Source organism: Notechis scutatus, chromosome 5, assembly GCF_049901735.1.
Source record: "Notechis scutatus isolate UNSWTSFEM ecotype Mainland chromosome 5, rNotScu1.2, whole genome shotgun sequence".
NCBI classification, from domain to species: Eukaryota; Metazoa; Chordata; class Lepidosauria; order Squamata; family Elapidae; genus Notechis; species Notechis scutatus.
The window spans coordinates 31002303-31024261 of record NC_142013.1 but is presented as its reverse complement, the minus strand read 5'-3'; the positions used below and the strand labels follow the sequence as shown (position 1 = coordinate 31024261).

The window sequence follows — 21959 nt, the reverse complement described above, 5'->3', positions numbered from 1 at the left end:
TGCCTTTCCAGCAATATTTCCTGCCAAACAGAAGAAAAGCCCTTTTCTATATACCTGCTCTGATATATTTTTAATATGGCACTTTAGTTCCACCAAATCTATGTAACAGCTTGCTCTAAGGCAGTGATCCCCAACCTTTCTTATGCTGCGGCCCGGTATCCCCAACCTTTCTTATGCTGCGGCCCGGTATCCCCAACCTTTTTATGGCGCGCCCGGTACCGGCATTAGCTGGGCGCCGCCATCTTTTTGATGAAAAAGTGCTTCTGGTGACCTCACCGGAAGCACTTTTTCATAAAAAGATGGCGGTGCCAGCGCTCGTGAGCTTTTCCGGGTAGAAATGGCTTTCTACCCGAAAAGCTCACCGAGCTATAGCGCCGCCATCTTTTGATGAAAAAGTGCTTCCGGTGAGCTTTCTACCCGGAAAAGCTCACTGGAAGCACTTTTTCATCAAAAAGATGGCGGCGCCAGCAAACCAGCGGCCCGGTAGGACTTGTTCCACGGACCGGTACCGGTCCGCGGACCGGTGGTTGGGGACCCCTGCTCTAAGGAGTTCAGTACATACCTAAACTGAGCACGTAGTCAGATCATCAAGAAGAAAAGCAGGACTTTTGCATGAAAAAAAGGACTTTTGCATGGAAAAATCTCATGTCACTGTCCTTCCACAATGTAATAAGAAAAAAAAAAGTTAATATTAAGTTATACAAACACCAGTAACTGATGGTTTTGAACAATGCATAGTCATCTTGAATAAAGGGGTTTATAAATTCATAAATATCACTCTTCGTAAATGTTTATCTTTACAGATCCTTATTTTATCCTAGCTGCTACCATAACTTAATCACTGCTTATTCTTTCAAATCTAATGGAATATTGAAAAGAAATGATATACAGTAAAGTGCATTTGGAACTCTTGTCAGTAGGGCAAGTGTCCCAAAACAGAATGGGAGCAAATTTGGTTCAGTGAGAGAATCTGATAAAACGTGTGAATCTGAGTATATGCCAATAAATAATGCAACATACAGAAATAATACATCAACCTTTTTCCTTTCATTTCACAACATTCCAAGCCATTTCTATAATTACAAAATTAGCCTAATAATTGAAACCTAAAATCAACGTTTAATTTTTTTTTCAATTTTGAGAAAAGTCAAAAAAGTTTCTAAGTAGAAATAAAAACTAAAACAGCCAATTTTGCCATCCCTTCTAACTCTCATCTTTACCATTCATTTTTCCACTGTGAGAAGTGTGTGTCTTTTCATCTTTGTAGTAATATTAAGATTCTTGCTGCTGTAAAAATAGATAATAAAATTCCAAATTTTCTTTCTAGTTGTTTATCCATCAAGCTTCTGTTTCACTTTATATTTATTTTAATAATCTTCTGAATTAAAGATTCAGTAACAGATTCAGAATAACAGGATGGGATTTTGGAAATCTATCTAAAGTTTTCAAACTTGGCAAGTTTAAGACTTGTGGACTTCAACTCCCAGAATTCCTGAGCTAACATAACTGGAGGAGGAATTCTCGGAGTTGAAGTCCCCAAATCGTAAAGCTGTCGAGTTTGAAGACCCCTGTAATCTAATCCAACCCCCTGCTCAACCCTATATCATTCCAGGCAAATGGCTTTCCAATCTCTTAAAAAGATCCAGTGGTGGAGAATTCACCACTTTTGGAAGCAGGCAGTAAAAATTCGATCCCAGAATTTTTTGTTTTTTGTTTATCACAGGTCCATCAGATATGATCAAATGTATCCTTTTTACAGTTGTACTTCCAACATTCCCTTATACATATTTGACTATTTCTAACAGTTCAATTTATTCTCATGCGTTCTTCCATCTACAGCTCTCACTGCATTCTGCAATTAATCTTCAAGTCATATAAAACATAAAGCTTATTCTCAACGTCAGCAACTGTAAGATGTGTAAACTCCGGCACTTAGAATTCACCTGCTAGCATGCTGGGAGTTGAAGTCCACACATCTTACAGTTGCTGACGTTGAAAAACACCGAGCTAAACGTGTGAAGAAAAACGCCTCAAGGCTAAAACTTCTACATGAATAAGTGGGAAATTTCTACCCCAACTACATTTCCCGACTTGCATCGCAGCGGCGGGACGGGATGAGTAGTTCTGAAAGGCACCTGGCGGAAGCCTCTGAATGTTCTGTTTGCTGGGAGTTGTAGTCTTGCGAAGCTAGAGAAGGTTGATTGATGCGGGTGGAATCAACATAGGAACTGGCAAAACTCGGGAGTGCTTGGACCAGGAGGAATGGATAAATTAAAGCGAGTTCTCGGTGGGCAGGACGCGGAGGACCCTGGACCTTTGGCAGAAGTAAGCTTCTCTTTATTTCAACAGGTTAAGGCGATACCAAGTTATCACTTGCGTCGTCTTCTTCCGTTTAGGTTGTGTTTTCTTTGGATTTCTCCTTTGTCTGTTTCATCGTGTTTTGCTGCTCCTGTCCACCGCCAATGCTCCGTGTAGTCTCCCAAGTGAGCTCTTTCTGTCCACCCGCCTCCTCCTTTTCTTTTCCCAGAGATGTTTCGGGGTCTGTTTCTTACTTCTTGATACTGACAGCCTTTCTAATTAGGCTAGCAGCATATATGATTTACATTATTCCAGCGACTACAGTCGTTCTGGCTCAGTTTGGTGAAAGTTGTAATCTAAAACCTATTTACAGATGTCATTCTCTTCATTCTGCAAAGTCCTTGTGCTTTTAACTCTAGTGTGATCATCCTAATTTTGAATAAAGGCACTGTGCCCCCCCCCCCAACACACACATTATGGCTGTATTAGCAGGATGTACTTGAGTCATTAATAGTCACCTTTTAGTCTACTATGCTGAGTAAACAGTTTCTCCGGTTAGTTTATGGTACTGTATAGTGTAAATCCAGAAAAATGTGAAGGAATCATGATTAGGGTAAACATGAGTAGTATGTGCACACCTTTCTGTCAGTGCTTGAGTATTTACTTGTTTTGTTATTACACTTCCAACATTTTTAGCTTTTGACTCTGTTTGTGTATGTGTGTGTTAGAAAAAGAAAGACAACAATTGTTGCTCCTTAGTTTTAGAAAATTTGCCATTTCTTCTTTGGTACTTTATTTTGGTGAAATGAGTATCTTTATACTTTCGTAAGTACTGAAAAAGTATAAACTCCCATTTTGATAGATATTATGGCTAGAGAATTAAAAAGAGTTTTTAATTTTTTACCACATTTAAAATATGTCTCAGATATACTAAAGAGGTATCTGAAGCACTAAAACAGGATAGGATCTCAGGGGACGAAATTATGAAAAGGTTGTACCAGTAACAAGCAAATCACTGAGCAGTATTGGCAAAGCACAAACACGTAGGAACAAACAAACAACAAAAGGCTTTGCAACTTAAATTGGTTATGAAAGTTATGGCTAAATTTGTGGTTTGATTACTCAGGGGAGTTAAAGCCAGTGTGGAGCATGGATTAACCAGTTTGACTGCCATTTGCAAAACCAGATTTGAGTCAGCCTTCAGCTTTGGAAGCATAGTAAATAGCTTTGGGCAGTCTTATATGAAGGGCCACAGATTTTTTCATGGCAGGAATTAGAAATGAGTAGTATTTAAAAAAAACACAACAGCTTTATTTTGGACTACTTCAAAATACTGTACATTTATACAGTACATTTATTTACTACATTATTAGATTTATATCCTACATATATATGTACATAAGTGATGTACACTGCTGCCTCCTGTTTCCCCCACTGCTCTGTCTGGAAGATATTTTATTTTTCAATTAAAAATGAGAAACTCCAAAAACTTATTTAGCAGGTAGCTTCTAGTATTATAAAAACATGGTTTTAAATTTAAGCTAAAAACTAAAACTAGCAGCGATTGGGCATAACATATAAGAAGTAAAATAGCAGAAAGAGAGTAATTTAATGAACGTTGGTACTGTATAAATGTTAAAATGTTAATCTGATAGCACATGAGAAAGCGAAAAGAAAGAAAATCCATGCAACAATGGAGAATATTTTAGAACTGAGAAAGTCACTAGTAAAAAAAACCTCAGCCAAATGTTACCACCCCTTAGTATGGATGAAACTTAAATGGAACCATTTTAATTTTAAAACTTTTTAAAGAAGAAGTTAGATACTTCCTTCTGTCACTAAGCTGCTAGGAAAAAAATACAAAGTAACAGCTACTATGTTGCTTGGCATTGATGTTTGCTTATTAGAAAACTAAACAGAATCTCCTTGTTAATGCATAGGAGGACTGGGCACTGTTGGCTGAACTGGGAAACTGAAAAACAATCCTGGAAGAGGACAGTGGCAAAACTGCATAATGCTGCCAAAAAAGCTTCATAGATGCATTCACCAAGAACTGAATTGATTTGTCAGCATCCTTATTTTACTTTTAATATTTCCAGATAGCTGATGCAACTTCCTTAAGCTGGAGTACCAGATTGAAGGCCTTCATAGCTTGTTTTATAATAGGAGTTGTGTGTTCTGTTATGGTAAGTCTTTAATTTAATTTCTTCTATTCTTATCATAAAATTCTGCTCTTTTGGTACACTTATCACCTGCAGTACCAATACTTATTTTCAACTGCTTGTTACTGTACATGGATATACCCTAACTGAAGTACAACATGTGTTTTGGCTGAATGGGTTTTGATTTATTCACCATATAATTTTATATGAGTTAAATAGTTGCAAACCCTATGCATGTGCATTGAGATATAAGAATTCATATATTTTCAACTTTTATAATTTAACTCAGAACAGCATAATTTCTAGGTTTAGGACTACCTGCAATCTCTTAAACAAGAATTCATCCAAAGGTTGCTGTGAAATCAGTTTAATCTGACAAAAGAGAAAAATAAGGATTGGATAACACTGACACACAGACACTTACACCGACATACCCACACACACTCGTATAACTTTTAGCCTTTTCATTAATTCATCCTACACCCTAGTTTCTATGCACTTACTCATGAGTTCCACTCTACAAAAGCAGACCACAATCAAATATATCCTTGATGTTTTTCTTATTTTTAATGCCAAATATCTTTTTTCTTTCTTTCCACTTTCATTTTATTCTTTTCTACATTCTAAACTACAATTTACCACATAAAATAGTCAAAACTTGCTTATTGAAACAAAAAATAAATTGTAGTTCAGTGAGTGTACTCACAAGTAAGTATACTCTGCAGTATACCATCTTGGCATATTTTTTCATAGCCAAACCATACCTCTTCATCTCTTGAAGAAAACTACATTAATTGCCAAATAATTGACTGTAAAGCATGAATCAAAGGCTGCCTGCAGAATTCTTCTGTTCAGCCTCCTAGAGACTCTTTTCCATTTCCTCCCTGTTTGTGATTGCTGATCCATGGGGACACAATCCATGTACTCAAAGCCAAATTCCCTCTCCACCCAGTTGTACATGGATTATGCTGTTTTGGCTGAGCAAGGATTAACATTCAAGAAGTTTGAGTTTGTTATTAATATGAGACTTGCTCCCTCTGAAAACAGGACTGTACATTATATATAGTAATGTTGTCTGAAGTTGTTTTATTTGAATATTTAGTGCTTTAACAAACAGACTCTGAGAATCAATAAGAGAATTTGAATTTAATAACCCCTTATACTCTTACCTACAGGGCAATATAAACATTTTTTACAGACTTCTTATTTCGTTTTCTCTTTTTTAGGGTTCATTTCTGCTATGGGTTCCCAAGAAAGGACCTATCTTGTTTGGAGTATTTTACACCCTGGGGAATATCTCCTCCCTTGGAAGGTAAATGATTCTTATTTTGAATTTGTAGATGATAAAATACTTTCCAATGTGTTAATGAGATTAGCATTAATAATACTTGAAATACATAACTCTACATAATACATACTAATTTCTGCTGATTAAGTCAAAATATTTTTATTCTATATATTTGTTGAAGGTTACATTAACCTTTTTCTTCTGCAGTACCGTCTTTCTTATGGGACCAATGAAACAATTAAAAAGAATGTTTGAACCCACTCGTTTGATAGCTACAATTCTTATGCTTGTAAGTCATTTGTCTTTTTGATTTCTTAATGACTAATGAGAATGTTCAGTTCAATATTTTTTGTACAGAGGGGTACACATGGTTTCACAGATACTTTTTTCTTGCCTTTAAAAACCTACATTTCCAATTGCACTGCAGAAATTACAAATTTAAAAAAGAAGAGCTTTTGCAGAAAAAAGCAAAATTGTAGTATCCAATCTTTTAAGAGATTTATATATCTGACATATCTTCTCCTTAAAATGACAAAGTTCGCTCCATCATCCTATGATGCCAGCACCATGGTTCTTAGAAACTGATTTTTTTAAAAGTTCATCTGTTTGCCAAAAAAGTTTTCCCAATTCTTTTAAAGAAGTTTAGATAAATACCATTTTGCTTTTTAAAAATTGCTTTTGCTCATAACCATAAATGGATATAGATTACTGTAATTTGTTTGTTAATGGTTCTTAAGGGTTTTATAATAAGTGAGGCTTAATATAGGAAACTGCTTTTTTGTTGGAAAGAAATATACAAGATTTAGATATAAGATACACTCCAAACCACGGGAATACAATTATTAAGAATAACTGGGATCTTTTATTTAGAAGCTGAATTTGGGAAAGGCAATCTTCATTTAGTTCCATCTAAATTTCAGATGAAAAGTTATTCCAGGACCAGTGGTGGCAGCATCAAATCTTTTACATAGGGGAACAACTACCGTGTTTCTCCAACAATACGGTCTCCCCCAATAGGAAGTCCCAGCATGTTTTATCGGCATAAAATCAAATTAAGCCCCTCCCCCCAAATTAAGGCCTATATTAAACATGCGAAATGGGGGAGAATGGCAGGGGGACTTGCCATTACGAAGTACTTTTGTTGCATACCCGGATATGGTGCTGCCTGCGTTGACTTTGGCGTTGGTGGGGCACTTTGTATCAGGAGACCTTCCGCCACCGTTGCTTTCCCTTCTCCCTATGCTGCCGCGGCATTTAGAGCAACGCCGCGGCATTTGGTGCTGCCATGCGCGGCCAGCCAGGGCTCCTCCCTGCAACCGGAGCCTGGCAGAGACACTCGGCTTCAGGCACTCCTGTCGCTGCCTTCTCTTCACCTTCGAAGGCAAAGCCAATTCTTTTAAAAATGACGCTCTACTACCGGTACGAAAAAGCCTCCCCTGCTCAAGAGGGCAGCCCAACCCCAAGTGGGGAGGCGAATCTCTCAGGGCCGCAGCGCAGGATCGGCCCACCCCGGGAGAAGCGCCCAGCTGCCATCCCTGCCTGGCGCCAGGCAGAGCGCGAAGAGCTAAGCCTGGGGCACCCAGCGCAGCTGACAGGCAGGCCCTCCTGCCCGGCGGCGGAGCTCTCGCCAAGGCAGCGAGCACCTCCCTGCTGGGCCCTCCACTCATCCCGCCAGGGCCGCGCCAGAGCCATGCGGGCTGTGCAGAGCTGGGAAAGCGAGCCACGGATGCGTGCCCGCCTGCCAAGTGAAAGAGCAGGGCTGACCCGAGCTTGGCTTCCTTCCCAAGTCCCTCCAGCCCGAACCCGAAGGGGCCGCCAAGAGAGGCCGCCCGAGGCAGTGATAGCGCCCACCCATCCGTGGATAGGGAGGCAAGGTGACAGCCTGCGCCGTGTCCTCCGAGCTGAGCCCCGCCGAGTCAGCGCCTCTGCCCGATGCACGTGCTGCTGCAGCAGCGTTTGGAGCTGCCGGCACATTTGGAGATGCGTGGGGACGGGAACGGGCTGGGCGAGGGGTGGAAAGGATGGGTGGCTTCGGGCTGTCTCCACTGGATCCGCCGGCCAGGGAAGCAGTGCTGCCATCGCCTTGCCTCCCTGTCCGCTATCACTGCCTCGGGCAGCCTCTCCCAGTGGCCCCTTCGGGTTCAGGCTGGAGGAACTTGGGAAGGAAGCCATTTGCAGATTCTCTGTTTGCTTCATCATTGTTATCTTTAAAATATACATATCATAAACATGAACCATTATAGAAAATTGGGATATAGGAATTGTTTTGCTTTGCAAATGGGAGGTTTTAGGTTGTTGCTTACTTTTTAATGTTATTGTAAGTGGATCTCTATAGTATTGCTGCTATAGTATTTGGACATGGGTTTTAATCTTTCAAGAAAAGGCGCTGAAATATTTTACCCAGTATTTTATTTCTATTATGCCTTCTATCAGTAGGTATAACTCCTAATTAATTTAGAACTTAGAAAGTACATACTTGCAAAAAAGAAAATTTAGATTTGGCCTGAACCAGAAACTTTTATGTTTTCTGGGGATAAAGAGCAATTACAAACACATCTGCTTTTTAATTATTTACTTCAAGATTAAGTACTTGTACTATAAGTACTATTATATAGTACTATTACTATTAAAGCAATGCTTATGTGCTTCCTTAAATAAATTAAATTTATTTAGTCCATTTATTTATTTATTTGTAGCTATTATGTTAGATAGCATTTCTTATTCAAATACTTTCTTTATATATTTTTTTAGTTATGCCTCATATTAACTCTATGTGCAGCTTTCTGGGTAAGTAATCAAATTTACAATGTGACTGATATGTCTTAATAAAATTATTTGTAAATAATTGCTGTCTAAGTTATGACTACCTTTTTCTTTTCAGTGGCATAATAAGGGGCTTACTATCCTCTTTTGCATTTTACAATTCTTTGCCTTGGCATGGTATGTATCACCTCATTTTTCTTGGCTTGTTTTCCTGTGTACATAAATTGTTGGCAATAATTGAAAGTTCTTGTGCATCTAGGAACAAAAGCCTTTCTTATATCTTCATAGACCTTGAATCCTTTTCACATAAAGTATACCATAATGAAGCCAAGATATTTTCTTCTAATTCCCTAGGAATTTTGAAGGCATTGCCCTAAGTATCTGTTTTCATTGGATTTCACATGAGAAAACATGTCCACATTTGCATATAATGCAAAGGCAGTGATTGGCAGGATTGCATGAACATTTGATCTCTTACCTGATGAGATTTGACTCACTGTGCATCTGACCTCCTGGTTATTCCCGGCATATAAATCTTAGTTCTAACGTTTTATTTAAAGAGTCGGTTTGAGGTAATATTTAAAGGTAACAGGTTAGAAACCAGGAGACTACTCAGCCTTAGGTATAAAACCAGCTGGGTGACTTTGAGCAAGTCACTCTCTCTGTCACTTTCCACAATTTTAGAAAAAGGGCACTTCCAGAATCTTGGGGGGGAAACCCTGACATGGATTAGTCTATAGTTTGCTAATTTAAAATCTTCAGTGTTTTCTAGTAAAACAGATAGTTTGTGGGATTCAGAAGGGACCAAACTGAATAGTAAAGCAGATTTCAAATGAATATTTTAGCCATTTCCAAAAGCTCTTGCAGTAGTTAAAAGGACAATAACCTAGTTTAAAGTACGAAACTCATTTGCGCTCAGGATCTTCTTAAAAATCTATTTAAATCTTTATGTTACCCTTAATCAAATTATGAGTTTTTCTTGTAAACAGGTCTCAGAATTAAACTTCTAGCTTAAATCCTCCAAATATTAGTAGACTAATAAGATAAAAACAACTCGATCCTAGCTAAAAGAGAAATCAGACTTCAATCAAGATATGAGGATCAAATAATTTTTCAATAAACTCAAACTTTTTTTAAAAAAAAATCACTTGAATACCAAAACGTTTTCCAATGATATCACTGAAAATCCAGAAGAATAACATTTCCTTTTTCATATGAAAATGGTAATTTTAGTTAAAAAAAACAATGGGTCTGCCAATCCCATAAAACTTTCTCAATTGTTTATCAAGCTTCTTAAAATACTGAAGATGAATTAAAATTGGATTTCATACACCTGCATATGTATATATGAAAATCAGTTTAGATGCTGCATTCATTTTAACTTTTTTTTCCTGTAAACTCATTAGGATATGCAACCATTCATACATATGATGACTTAAACATTTAATAATGTTTAGCTCATTAAAACAGTTTTTACTGGAATTAATATTTGAAGATATTTAAGAACATATGAATAATAAATCCATTCTTGTAGATTTCCTAAAATAATTTGGATTTGAATGAAAACATATTATTTATTTGGTTGAATAACCTACTAATTTAGCAATGTTGAACCAAATATATAATAGCAATCTATGTTTAATTCCTGTCACATTGATACCCTAGATCTTCTTTGATTATCTAATAAAATAGGTTATAATTCTATAATTCTCCATTCTGTGAATGGAGATGAAATACTTTCTTGACATAGTTTCTTATTCCCACTAACTCTCTTCGTCCAATATAATGAAAACTTCACATAATCTCTATAGAATGAAAATCCATGGCCAACATAGTTGGGGGCATATACCTACATTTCTGCTTACATGCAATGAAATATGATATTACAAATGTTCTGACAAAGTTCATATCTTAAATGCATAATATTTATCTCCTTGATCAGTCATGGCCAAAGTGACACAGAGAAAGTTCTGTTGCCCTTATTCTCTGGAATTTCATTCCTTGTCACTTGCTACTCTAGAAGTCAGCCTTATATAAATTGATTTTAAAATTAAAGCAATGCTTAGTCTTGGCACACTGCAGTGCAGTATATATCTGCTGCCAGCATCTGAGTTCAGCCATGTGTAATGTAGGGTGTTAACAATATTGAATTGTGAGAGGAAGGTGATTTTCTTTGTTCTTGCTAATGATTTGTGCTATTCCTTTTCTAGGTACAGCATTTCCTACATACCATTTGCAAGGTAATCTTGATTGCCCACATTTTGTTCATGGGACAAAATGGGACAAAAACACATTTCTTCCGTGATTCGTATGGGTTGGAAAGTCAAACTAACCTAATGAAAATCTGTTCTGTGTGAAATCCAAGAATTACTTATAAAAACTATATATTTCCTGGGAGGAGTGACCTACATGATTGTTTTAGTGAAATACAGCCATCAGTATAGAGAGTTACTTTATAAGTGGATGCTGAAAAGTTTTAATTTATATTATGACAAAGGAAGATGAAGAAAGGAAAGAATATGGAGACTTATAGGTATATGGTTAATTCAGAGAGTAGCATTGGACAACTCCAACTAGTTTGAAGAAAAAAAGAATTGACAAATATAGAATTATGATACTGAGGACTTTCTGTGTAATAAATATCAAGATTACTCATCAGGATTTCATGGGAGATATGAATTTTGAGATTGGATTAAAAGGAAATATAGGGAGAGTTTGTTTAGTGTGGTTGGTTTAAATAAGGTAGGTCCTAGATTCATATGCCACCTTAAGTCATAATATAGACCATTGGATTTGGGCTTAGCAAAACCCTGTTAGTTGTAGCTTTGCTAATGAACTATACCTAAAATATACTGGTGTTGTCTGAGTCTAGTCACCTTTAGCTTCATCAGCATTTCTTTCCACAGGGATGCTGTGAAAAAATGTTTTGCTGCATGCCTCACATAACAGGTAAACAAACAACCTAATAACTTAAAGAAGATACAGTGACTGGTACATTAGAGCAGGGGTCCCCAACCGCCGGTCCGCGGACCGGTACCGGGCCGTGGAACAAGTCTTACCGGGCCGCTGGTTGCTGGGCACCGCCATATTTTTTTGGTAAAAAAGTGCTTCCGGTGAGCTTTTCCCGGTAGAAAGCTCACCGGAAGCACTTTTTCATCAAAAAGATGGCGGCGCAGCGCTCCGGTGAGCTTTTCTGGGTAGAAAGCCATTTCTACCCGAAAAGCTCACCGAGCGTAGCGCCGCATCTTTTTGACTAAAAAGTGCTTCCGGTGAGGTCACTGGAAGCACTTTTTCGTCAAAAAAAGATGGCGGCACCCAGTTGATGCCGGTACCGGGCCGCGGCGCCCAGCTGATACCGGTACCGGGCCGCGGCGTCAAAAAGGTTGGGGATCCCTGCATTAGAGTAAAATGGTTATATCCCTATTTTTTAGCCATGTTCATCTTAATTTATAGTAAAGAAAAGGACTCTACAAACATTTGGAAGGGCCTTGGAGAGATGTTTCGACATTCCATGCAGCCTTTTTGAGGTAGTCTGAAAATGTTATGCAAAATTCAGAAGTACAGAACACAATACTGAGGAGAAGAAACCATGCGTATTGCAATATCCTAGGGATCTTGTTCCGGTCTAGCAGGCTTGAAAGCCTGCAAAGCGGATTGGTCCGCTAACAGCGGGTCGTGATTGGTCGCTCCAGACTGATCCGATTGGCTAGTAAACGGGCTGCCGCAATTGGGCAAACCAAGCGCGGCAAGCTCAAATCACTGTCATTGGCCGTTTAGCCGCAGCCAGCTCTATAAAAGGGGCTGCTGCAGCTAGGATACTTCGCTCAGATCGGAAGTCACTAATAAAGAGCTGTAGTTACTTTCTGAGTCTCGTCTCCGTTCTTGGACCCATCCTTCCAGACTTAACACTGGCGACGAGGATGGGATCCGGAGACAGCAGAGCTGACTGAGCACTCACCGAAGATCAACAGAGCACGTGGCTGACAGTGCGCAGACGTCGGCAGAATGGCCAGCAGCGCTATACCACCCACCCCGTTTGATCCAGCCAGCGAAGACTGGGACTCATACATGGACAGGTTTCAAATGTTCCTAGAGTCCAACAATCTGAAGGATGCCACTCCCAGCAAAAAACGAGCAGTTTTCCTGACGCATTGCGGACCTGCCGTCTTTAAAATGGCCAAAGCGCTTGCAAAACTGGCTGAAGTCAAATCAATGGACTGGGATACCCTTGCTCCCATCCTTCGCAACCATTACACCCCGGCAGTACCGACTCTCATCCGCAGACATGAATTTTACCAAAGGGATCAACGCGAAGGTGAGAGCATCGGGGATTTTTTAGCTGACCTAAGGAATTTAGGCAGCTTGTGTGGCTTCGCAAATCTAGAAGAAGCCATGAGGGATCGAATTGTCCTTGGCCTAAGAGACCCAACGGTCCAAAGCAAAATCATGGCCAAAGGAGACATCTCCCTCGCAGATTCCATAGCCGACGCCACTGCAGCTGAAGCCACCCGTAAATCAGCAGCACGGATGCGCCGGACAAATGGGGCCAGCCGCCAACCCACCAACGATACGGCAACGTCATCAGAGAAATACACGTCAGCCACCCATCATGAAGACATCGAATCCTCATCAGATAGTGAAGAGGAAGAAGTCCACAGACTCCGGTCAGAGTGCGAACAACAAGACCAGCGGGGTCGTAAATCGAATTTCCAATGCGCCGGATGTGGTGGAAACCACCCACGATCCGAATGCAGATTCCTAGACGCCATCTGTTGTTTTTGTGAGAGAAGAGGGCATATTGGTAAAGTATGCCGAAACAAAAGAGGATCCAGTCCCAAACGAAAAGAAAACAGTCTCCGACAAACAGATGGCACCCCCACCACAAATCGGGACCGCCCAAACAACCAGTGGAACCAGTACAACAGAACCCGGAAGTTTACTGGCGCACCCAGACGGGAAGAAGCACATCAGACTATCACCATCGGCCACGCTTCATCCTTAGACACCAAAAAAATCCGTGTAGAGGTCACCATTGAAAATCGACCGTGCGTCATGGAAGTGGACTCCGGGTCTTCCCTATCCATGGTCTCTTGGAAAACCCTGAAGCAGCTGATTCCCAACATCCGCCGCCAGGACCTCAGCACTCAGAGGCTTATATTAAAGGACTACCAGGGCAACCGGATTCCGGTCGCTGGTTCCAGTCATTTCCAGGTCTCCTTCAAGGACCACACCGCAATACTACCTCTAACCATCGTTGACAGAGACCGACCCAGCCTACTGGGTCTACAGTGGTTCGCACTATTAGGAATCGAAATGGCAGGCATCAATCAGACTGTAGACGAAGACTGGGAAGTGGCCCTCGTCCGGGACTTCCAAGAAGTCTTCAGTGAAAATCTAGGCAAGTACAAGGGATCCCCTATCTCTTTTAATCTCCGCCCTGATATCGCGCCCATTCGCCTAAAACCACGCCGAGTCCCTTTTGCTCTCAAACCAAAAATTGACGAGCAACTGGACAAACTAATTGCACAAGGCATGTTAGAACCCATTGATCACGCCCGATGGGAGACCCCAATTGTAACTCCCATAAAACCTGACGGATCTTTGAGAATCTGTGGGGATTACAAGGCCACCCTCAACCACGCGTTACAGCAGAGCGCCTATCCGGTACCCGTGGTCCAGCATCTCCTTCACTCACTTGGGGGTGGCAGAATATTCGCAAAGCTTGACCTGGCCCAAGCTTATCAACAGTTGCCAGTAGATGCTGAAACCGCCGAAGCCCAAACCATAGTTATGCACAGAGGCACATTCAAATGTAACAGACTCCAGTTTGGAGTAAGCGTAGCACCTGGCATCTTCCAAAGTCTGATGGAAAGGTTGTTGCAGGGCATTAAAGGGGTCGTGCCCTACGACGACGTGTTAATAGCCGCCCCAACAAGGAGTCAGTTAGAAAAACGACTGAGAACAGTCCTACAAAAGTTCCAAGACGCTGGCCTCAAGGTAAAGAAGGAAAAGTGCCAGTTATGCACTGAAAGGGTTGAATTTCTTGGTTACCTCCTTGACAAACAAGGAATTCACCCTACAGAAAAGAAATTGGCTGCCATCAAAAATGCCCCGAGACCACAAAACAAAACAGACCTTCAAGCCTTCCTGGGACTCATTAACTTTTATAACATTTTCCTACCCCAGAAGGCGACCGTCGCTGAACCCCTTCATAGACTCCTCAATAAAAAGGCTTCCTGGATTTGGGGACGACTGGAGGAACATGCCTTTCAACAAGTAAAGGACCTTTTAACTTCGATGCAGTGCTCATCCAATATAATGAAACACTTCCATTAACTGTGACTTGTGACGCCTCACCTTTCGGGGTGGGAGCCATCCTGAGCCACGTCCTACCAAACGGTACAGAGGCGCCTATTGCATTTTTTTCAAGAACTTTGTCAAAAACAGAAAGGAACTATAGTCACCTAGACAAGGAAGCCCTCGCTATCGTATCTGCAATCAAAAGGTTCCACGAGTATGTGTATGGGAGATCATTTTCCATCATCACAGATCATAAACCATTACTTGGCATCTTGGCAGGCGACAAACCTACTCCACATATTCTATCCCCTAGAATGACACGATCGTCGGAGTTCCTAGCCGCCTACGACTACCAATTGAGGCATCGCCCGGGGAAAACCATTCCCCACGCAGACGCTTTGAGCTGCTCTCCATTGCCAGAACTCCAAGATGACCCAGCTCCCACACTATCAACACTACAAATTGAGACACTTCCCTCACCTCCACTAACAGCTCAAGACATCGCATTGGAAACCAAAAAAGACTCATGCTTGGCACGAGTTCTTGGCTGGGTGGAGAGGGGATGGCCAGAAATCGAACCCAACGAAACCTTTAAACCCTTCAAGAACAGACAAACAGAACTCTTCTCACAAAAAGGGTGCGTGTTGTGGGGAGACCGAGTGGTCATACCCGCAAAACTACAAAAAAAAGTTCTACAATTACTGCACGATGGGCACCCGGGCATCATACGTATGAAAGCGCTGGCGAGGAGCTACGCCTGGTGGCCAGGTATGGACAAACAAATTGAAACCTGGGTCGCCACCTGTAGCAAATGCCAAGAGACACACTCGGCCCCACCGAAAGCCTCACCAGCCGAATGGGAAACGCCCAGGGGTCCCTGGTCGCACATCCATATCAATTTTGCGGGACCTACAAAAGGGCATACTTTCCTAATAACAGTAGACGCATACTCTAACTGGCTCGAGGTTAACAAAATGAAGACTACCACCACAGATGCAGTCATCAAGAAATTGAACAGACTTTTTGCAACGCACGGGTTACCAGATGTCCTGGTATCCGACAATGGCCCTCAATTTACCGCCTTAGCCTTTGAACAATACTTAGCAGACCGTGGCATACAACACGCATTGACATCACCGGCTCACCCGGCGGCGAATGGTAGAGCTGAACGAATGGTTCAGTTCACAAAAAGAACTCTACAAAAAATGGAACAAGGCAACATCCACGATAAAGTCACCAGGATGCTCCTTCTCCAGCATATTACACCAAACAGTACGACCAACAAAAGCCCAGCTGAACTTCTGATGGCCAGAAAACTCAGATCGCCTCTAGACCGCCTACACCCTGCATACACCCCGGAAAAACCCCTGGGCTCCAGCAGTAAACACTGCGCCTTTAAGGTAGGAGACCCTGTATTTGCAAAGAACTTTTCAGGTGACCCATTGTGGATCCCTGCCAAAATAACTCAAATTACAGGCCCCCACTCCTACCGGCTAGAAACCACAGATGGGAGAATGTGGAAACGCCACATCGACCAGCTGCGATCCAGGCTGACCACATCTCCCATCAGTGACCCCAACCACGAAACCAGAGGGGGAAGGGAAACCGGGCGTTCTGAAATTGAACCAACATCTGGCATAGAAGAACTAACCCCACAATCACCACATCAAAGCCTACAATACTCACCAGCTGATGAAGAGCCTTGGCAATTGATCGTCTCACCTAGTAGCAGCAACCGAACAGGTTCAGCGAACCCTGAGAGCCCAAGCGGTAGCAACAAAGGAGGCGTGTCAATCATCCCGAGGTCACCTGAAGGGAGTCACAGCTACGGAACCGGCTCACCGTTCCAGGCAATTCCGGCAAGCAGCCCGTCGGAACCCGACACCGAGCAAAGACATTTCGAACAGCGCAAGTCAGGTAGACAGGTGCGAAGACCCACCTACCTGCGAGACTACATAACCCCACCCCTTAGACGGAACCTAGAGGGGAGGGGTGTTCCGGTCTAGCAGGCCGCTAACAGCGGGTCGTGATTGGTCGCTCCAGACTTATCCGATTGGCTAGTAAACGGGATGCCGCAATTGGGCAAACCAAGTGCGGCAAGCTCAAATCACTGTCATTGGCCGTTTAGCCGCAGCCAGCTCTATAAAAGGGACTGCTGTGGCTAGGATACTTCGCTCAGATCGGAAGTCACTAATAAAGAGCTGTAGTTACTTTCTGAGTCTCGTCTCCATTCTTGGACCCATCCTTCCAGACTTAACAGATCTGATTTGCTGTCCCAGTTGGGGAAGATGGGCAAGTCTTCATCAGTGTTCCTTGGATAAGTTCTATTAGGCAAAGTGGCCCTTTCAGGAGGGCATCAGAGTTGGGGAAGTCCATTGTAAAGGAGATGGAATGTTGAGGTCATCAGCTAATAAGCAGATGGAAGGTTGGGGTGTTTCAATTTCTTACTATGTTATAGTTCCTTTATTAGGACTCCTTGGGCTGTACTGTTAGCTGTCAAGGACGCTTCTGCCCTCTGTTTTAGGTGGGAGCTTTGGGGCAAGGGAGGGTCAATTTGGCTTTGATGGAATTGGGCAAAGAGAGGAGCTGGATTTGGCTCTGGTAACGTTCAAAAGAGACGAATTAAAAGGGTGCATCCTCCATTTTGTTTGTTAGATATATTTTCTCCACTCCAGAGAACATGGAGTTTAGGATGTCTTTTTTAAAAAAGGGAAAAAAGGGAGGGGGGAATAGTCCCCAATTCACTGTGAGGATTAAAATAATGTCCTAAAGTAAAACAGGTTTATTAAGGTATAGATCCCTTTAATTAACCTCTACATAAAATAAGGCAGTTTTAAGGATGTTATAATACCTATTTAAATGTTTCCATCTTCTTCATTTAACGTTATAGAATAAGCAATTGCAGATGTGATATTTTACACTCATGTTATGATGGGCAGTAAAAGCTATGATTTTTCTAGTTAGTAAACTTTTTTTTAATTTTCAAAAGCTTTTCTACATGTGAATTCTTGTCCAAGGGCATGTATCAGCAGCTGAATTACAAACTAAAGAACAGATTGTTGGAGGGATGCAATTTTTTTAAAAAAAGGGATATGCATTTCTGTTTATTCCCAAAAAGAATGCCTTCTGTTACTGCAGTTAATATATTCTATTACCAACAGTGTATTCCTATTTGAAACTGCAATATACTTTCTAGAAAAACAGTTTTCTGCCTTTCATAAGATAAATCAGATAATTAATGGAGAAATTACTTATAAAACTTTTGGTTTGGCTGCTTTTTGCAGGTTAAGGTGGCTATCTTCTTACACTGAGGACTACAACACCTGCACAACCAAATGATTCTTGAAACAGCACACACCTGCCTAAGAACAAAGCATTAACGTGTTAACACATTAATCAGAAGACAAAGATACCATATATTCTTTTGAAGATAACACATTTTATGAAAATTTCAAGATAAATTATGTCTCGTCTTCACTTGCAAATCTAATACTTAATGTGTGCCACAAATAACTTTTCTTCAGATGATTTTATTTTGGAAATAAAATGGATATTCTAGTAATTGTGAAAGGGATGGGATGACATTTTACTACTTTTTATCAAGAGGTTTCTATCAAAAAGTCCTTAGGACAGATTGCATTTTGGAAAACATTAGCTAAGCATGTAGTGAATTTTTCTCCATAACATTCTTTTAGTTACTTGCTATCAAAATACCATTTCTAAATGTCTCTTTAGTTTTTAAAAATCTGATTGCAAATTGTTATTAGAGAAGTTCCTGGAATTTGTTGTCTAATAGGACAGCAAGTACAATTCCTTTCTTTAAAGTACATGAATTAGTGTCTGATAAGCAAGATAATCTGGAGAAAAGTGGGAGTTATAAAAATAGATAAATTGATTTCTCCAAGCATTTCTATTTATGGACTTTTACACATGTGGCCTTGAAACGAAATAAAATCTAGACTTCTGCCTTTATTGCTAACTTATATTCTGAAAAATTTTCATCTCTCCTTGATGCCATTGCAGTGCCTCTCTCATTTGTCTTTTCATGTTGAACAGATATGACTTGTATAACTCAAAAGTGTACCATATTCTAATTGGGGAGACAAACATCTCAGATTTTGAGTGTCTTCTTTTCTCATCCTATCTTTCCCCCCCAATATTTGGTTGTATGATCACTCTGTATAATCATATTATGTTTCATGCTTTGATTTCCCAACAGGATAGTATCCTGGGATTATTTAAACTGCCAGATGCTGGCATATTGACAATTTTTGCTGCATTCCTTTTTTTCTCCTTTTTGCATTGGCGTATTCCTTGGTTATTTCTCATAAGAAGTAAAAATAGTATGTGTACATGTTAAGAATTATTTGATAGTTTTTGCAGTTGGTTATCTTGATGCTGTGCTATGCTTATTTTTTAAAAAAATCCAATAATTTTGCCTTTGGTGGAATTTATGAACTGTAATCATTCATTGCCCAAAGAAAAACAATTTACTATCTATGTTCATTATACTTCGTGTTCTGCTCTCTTTCGTCTTTTGAAAGAGACTAATACAGGATATCAGAACACAGAAATTTCCAAGTGAGAAGTAGCCACATTAATTCTGTTTTTGTACACAATGGAATCAATGTTTGTATCGGTCTAACTAGTTTAGTATAGCTCTATAATTGTATTGTGCTGCTTACCAAGCAAGCATATTTGTAGATTTGTAAGCTTGATATTTGTGAAATAATTCACTTTTATTATAACTTTTATTATGAATGAAGCACAAAATTTTATACACTGATTGTAAATGAATACAGGTCAGACAATTCTAAGTAATGTATTAAAATTAGGTCTACTAGACCTCAGTTTTAAGAAATGAACAGATATGATTCTTTCCTACATCTGCTTTTTGTGGGAGCATTTAATATTATCACTGCTTACAATGTAAAACTATCCACATCTGTACATTATAAATTTTGAATATATTCTATAGATATTTAAGTATATATATTTAATAGGTTTTTATAGTGAAGCAATATGTAATTCTTAGTGATAGTGATAGTGGTAGACTGTTGAGACACAAGGAGGAAGATTGGGGACAACATTCTAAAAGATACAAGTCTCTTGTTTCGGTGGTAAATTGTGGTGAACAATTTAACACTAAGTTTCATATATTCTGTCTTGATTTTTAGGGTCACTTGAATATAATGTGATAAATTATTGTATAAACTTAAAGGATTTGATGAAGCTTCCTTGATTCCCCCTCTCCCAGGATTTTCTAACTGTGTATTCTTTCTTTTGAATACCAGCTGAGATCATCTTTCCATTTTCCTTCTTAATGTCTTCAGATAATTTAATTTAACGTAACATGTATTGCTGTTACTGATGTGCAATGCATCTTATGTCTATTTCTGTTAGAATAACAGAAGGATAGTAATAGAAATGCTGGAAAATGCAAACATCCACAATAAGAAATTTATTACTTTATGAAAACTACTGGATTGAATCCCACTGAGACATACAGCTATCAGTTCCTGCCTTTACATCTTGGTGCTTCGTATTTGCCTTCTCCAACTTGAGGGTCTCCAAGCTGAAACAAAATCCCCTAACTTCCTAATCAGCATGAAGTCCTCATGGAGCTGTCAAACTGGGAAACAGTGCTTAAGACGGGTAGCAAATGAGAAACAAAGCCCTTTAAGTATATTTTGTCCAGCCGTTAAATCTTTGAAGAAACAATTGTACAATATGTCTGTCTGAAGTAGGAGGCTTATTTTGGGGAGAGACTAAGATAATTCCAGTTGCTAGGGCTAGGCCAATAGTAAGATCTTGCATTTTAAGACAAATAAATGCTCTATCTTGTCTGACACTTGAATTGTTACAGTACATATCCAACACTAATTGAATTCTTAAATTCAATTTGAATAACTTCCAATTTTTGACCTCGCTGAATTCTTGTTAGGTATATTTTTATATATGTTTAATATAATATTATTAAAGATATTGAATGTCTTGTAAGAATGTCATCTCTTAGTTATTGCTTTTCCCTGCTAAATATGCATTAAGGGAACAAAGGCATTATTGTCTTGATATGGTTATATGGCCTTTTAATAACTTTCTCTCTAAGCCAATGTTCAGCCTTTATGTTCTAGTAAATGTAGAATAAGATAGCTTTTCTTGTAATTTTTCCCACTCCCTCATATTGTCAATATGTTAAATCACTTATCTTTGTGCATTATTACTGTACTCTTATGATAAACTCTGCCTTAATTGCAAGTGTGCTAGTTTCATCCTCTAAAGTATTTCCACAGCTAAATATAAGTAATGTGATCTGTTTGAGATATCTATTTATTTGAGGGGGCATGGAAAATGAAGTGCCTACCTCTATATTCTGACCCAGTCATGTTAGCAGGGTTTCCATAATAGAGTTGTGCAAAGTGTTCAAAAGAGTTACTTACTTTTGAAGAGTAAATAGAGTGCAGAAGAGTCCAAATGAATCACCCCTCTTCAAACTATTAAATCAGTTTGCGCAAAGCTTAAAGACAGAACTTAAAAACCTCTTTGGCTTGAAGCAGTCATACAAGGCTTGTTAAAGATACAGCTACTTTAATAAGCCAAAGACGGGTTCTTCTTTGGTGTAACAGCAGGCAAAACACATCTCTGTTGAATGTTTTCCAGAACCCTTGTAATAAGCTATTGATTTTTTTGTTTGAAAAAACATTCCATTTTTGTATACTGGCTTTTCTCTGTGCTGGAAATTTTGTTTGCCTTAGAAGAAAATATCGTTTGAAAGAAACTCTTTTTCAGTACCATATCTCCTGTAATAAAAGTGTTTTCACAATGCATGTCTGTCTGTATTGTGTTTTTCCTAAAGTAAACTTTGTTGAAATGTTCAGAATTGTGAAACTTGCTCCTGAAGCCATATCTTCTGAGAACACATTGCTGTTGTCAATATACTGTAATAATCATGTTGGTTTTCATGTTTATGAGTTGGAATGTGAATAGTTGAAATTATCTGAAAATTCCTGGTTCATAAAGAGCATTATGTGGGAAAATAGATCCATTAAAGCTGTCTGAATTTTGATTATATTTTATAAAATGATATACAAGTATAATAGATATTGATATGGTGTTAAAGCTTTAGATAAAACCTTTTTAAAATAAAA

General features: G+C 39.7%; 1 protein-coding gene across 1 annotated transcript; it reads left to right on the top strand.

Moving 5' to 3' along the window:
* Window positions 1-1958: 1958 nt before the first annotated feature.
* SFT2D2 (SFT2 domain containing 2) lies at window positions 1959-21636 on the top strand. Its single transcript, XM_026681791.2, has 9 exons — window positions 1959-2325; window positions 4398-4484; window positions 5687-5772; window positions 5956-6037; window positions 8500-8535; window positions 8630-8688; window positions 10722-10751; window positions 11418-11460; window positions 18096-21636. The coding sequence occupies exons 1-8, from the start codon at window positions 2263-2265 to the stop codon at window positions 11455-11457; spliced, it is 483 nt and encodes a 160-aa protein (XP_026537576.1). The 5' UTR covers window positions 1959-2262; the 3' UTR covers window positions 11458-11460; window positions 18096-21636.
* Window positions 21637-21959: the final 323 nt, after the last annotated feature.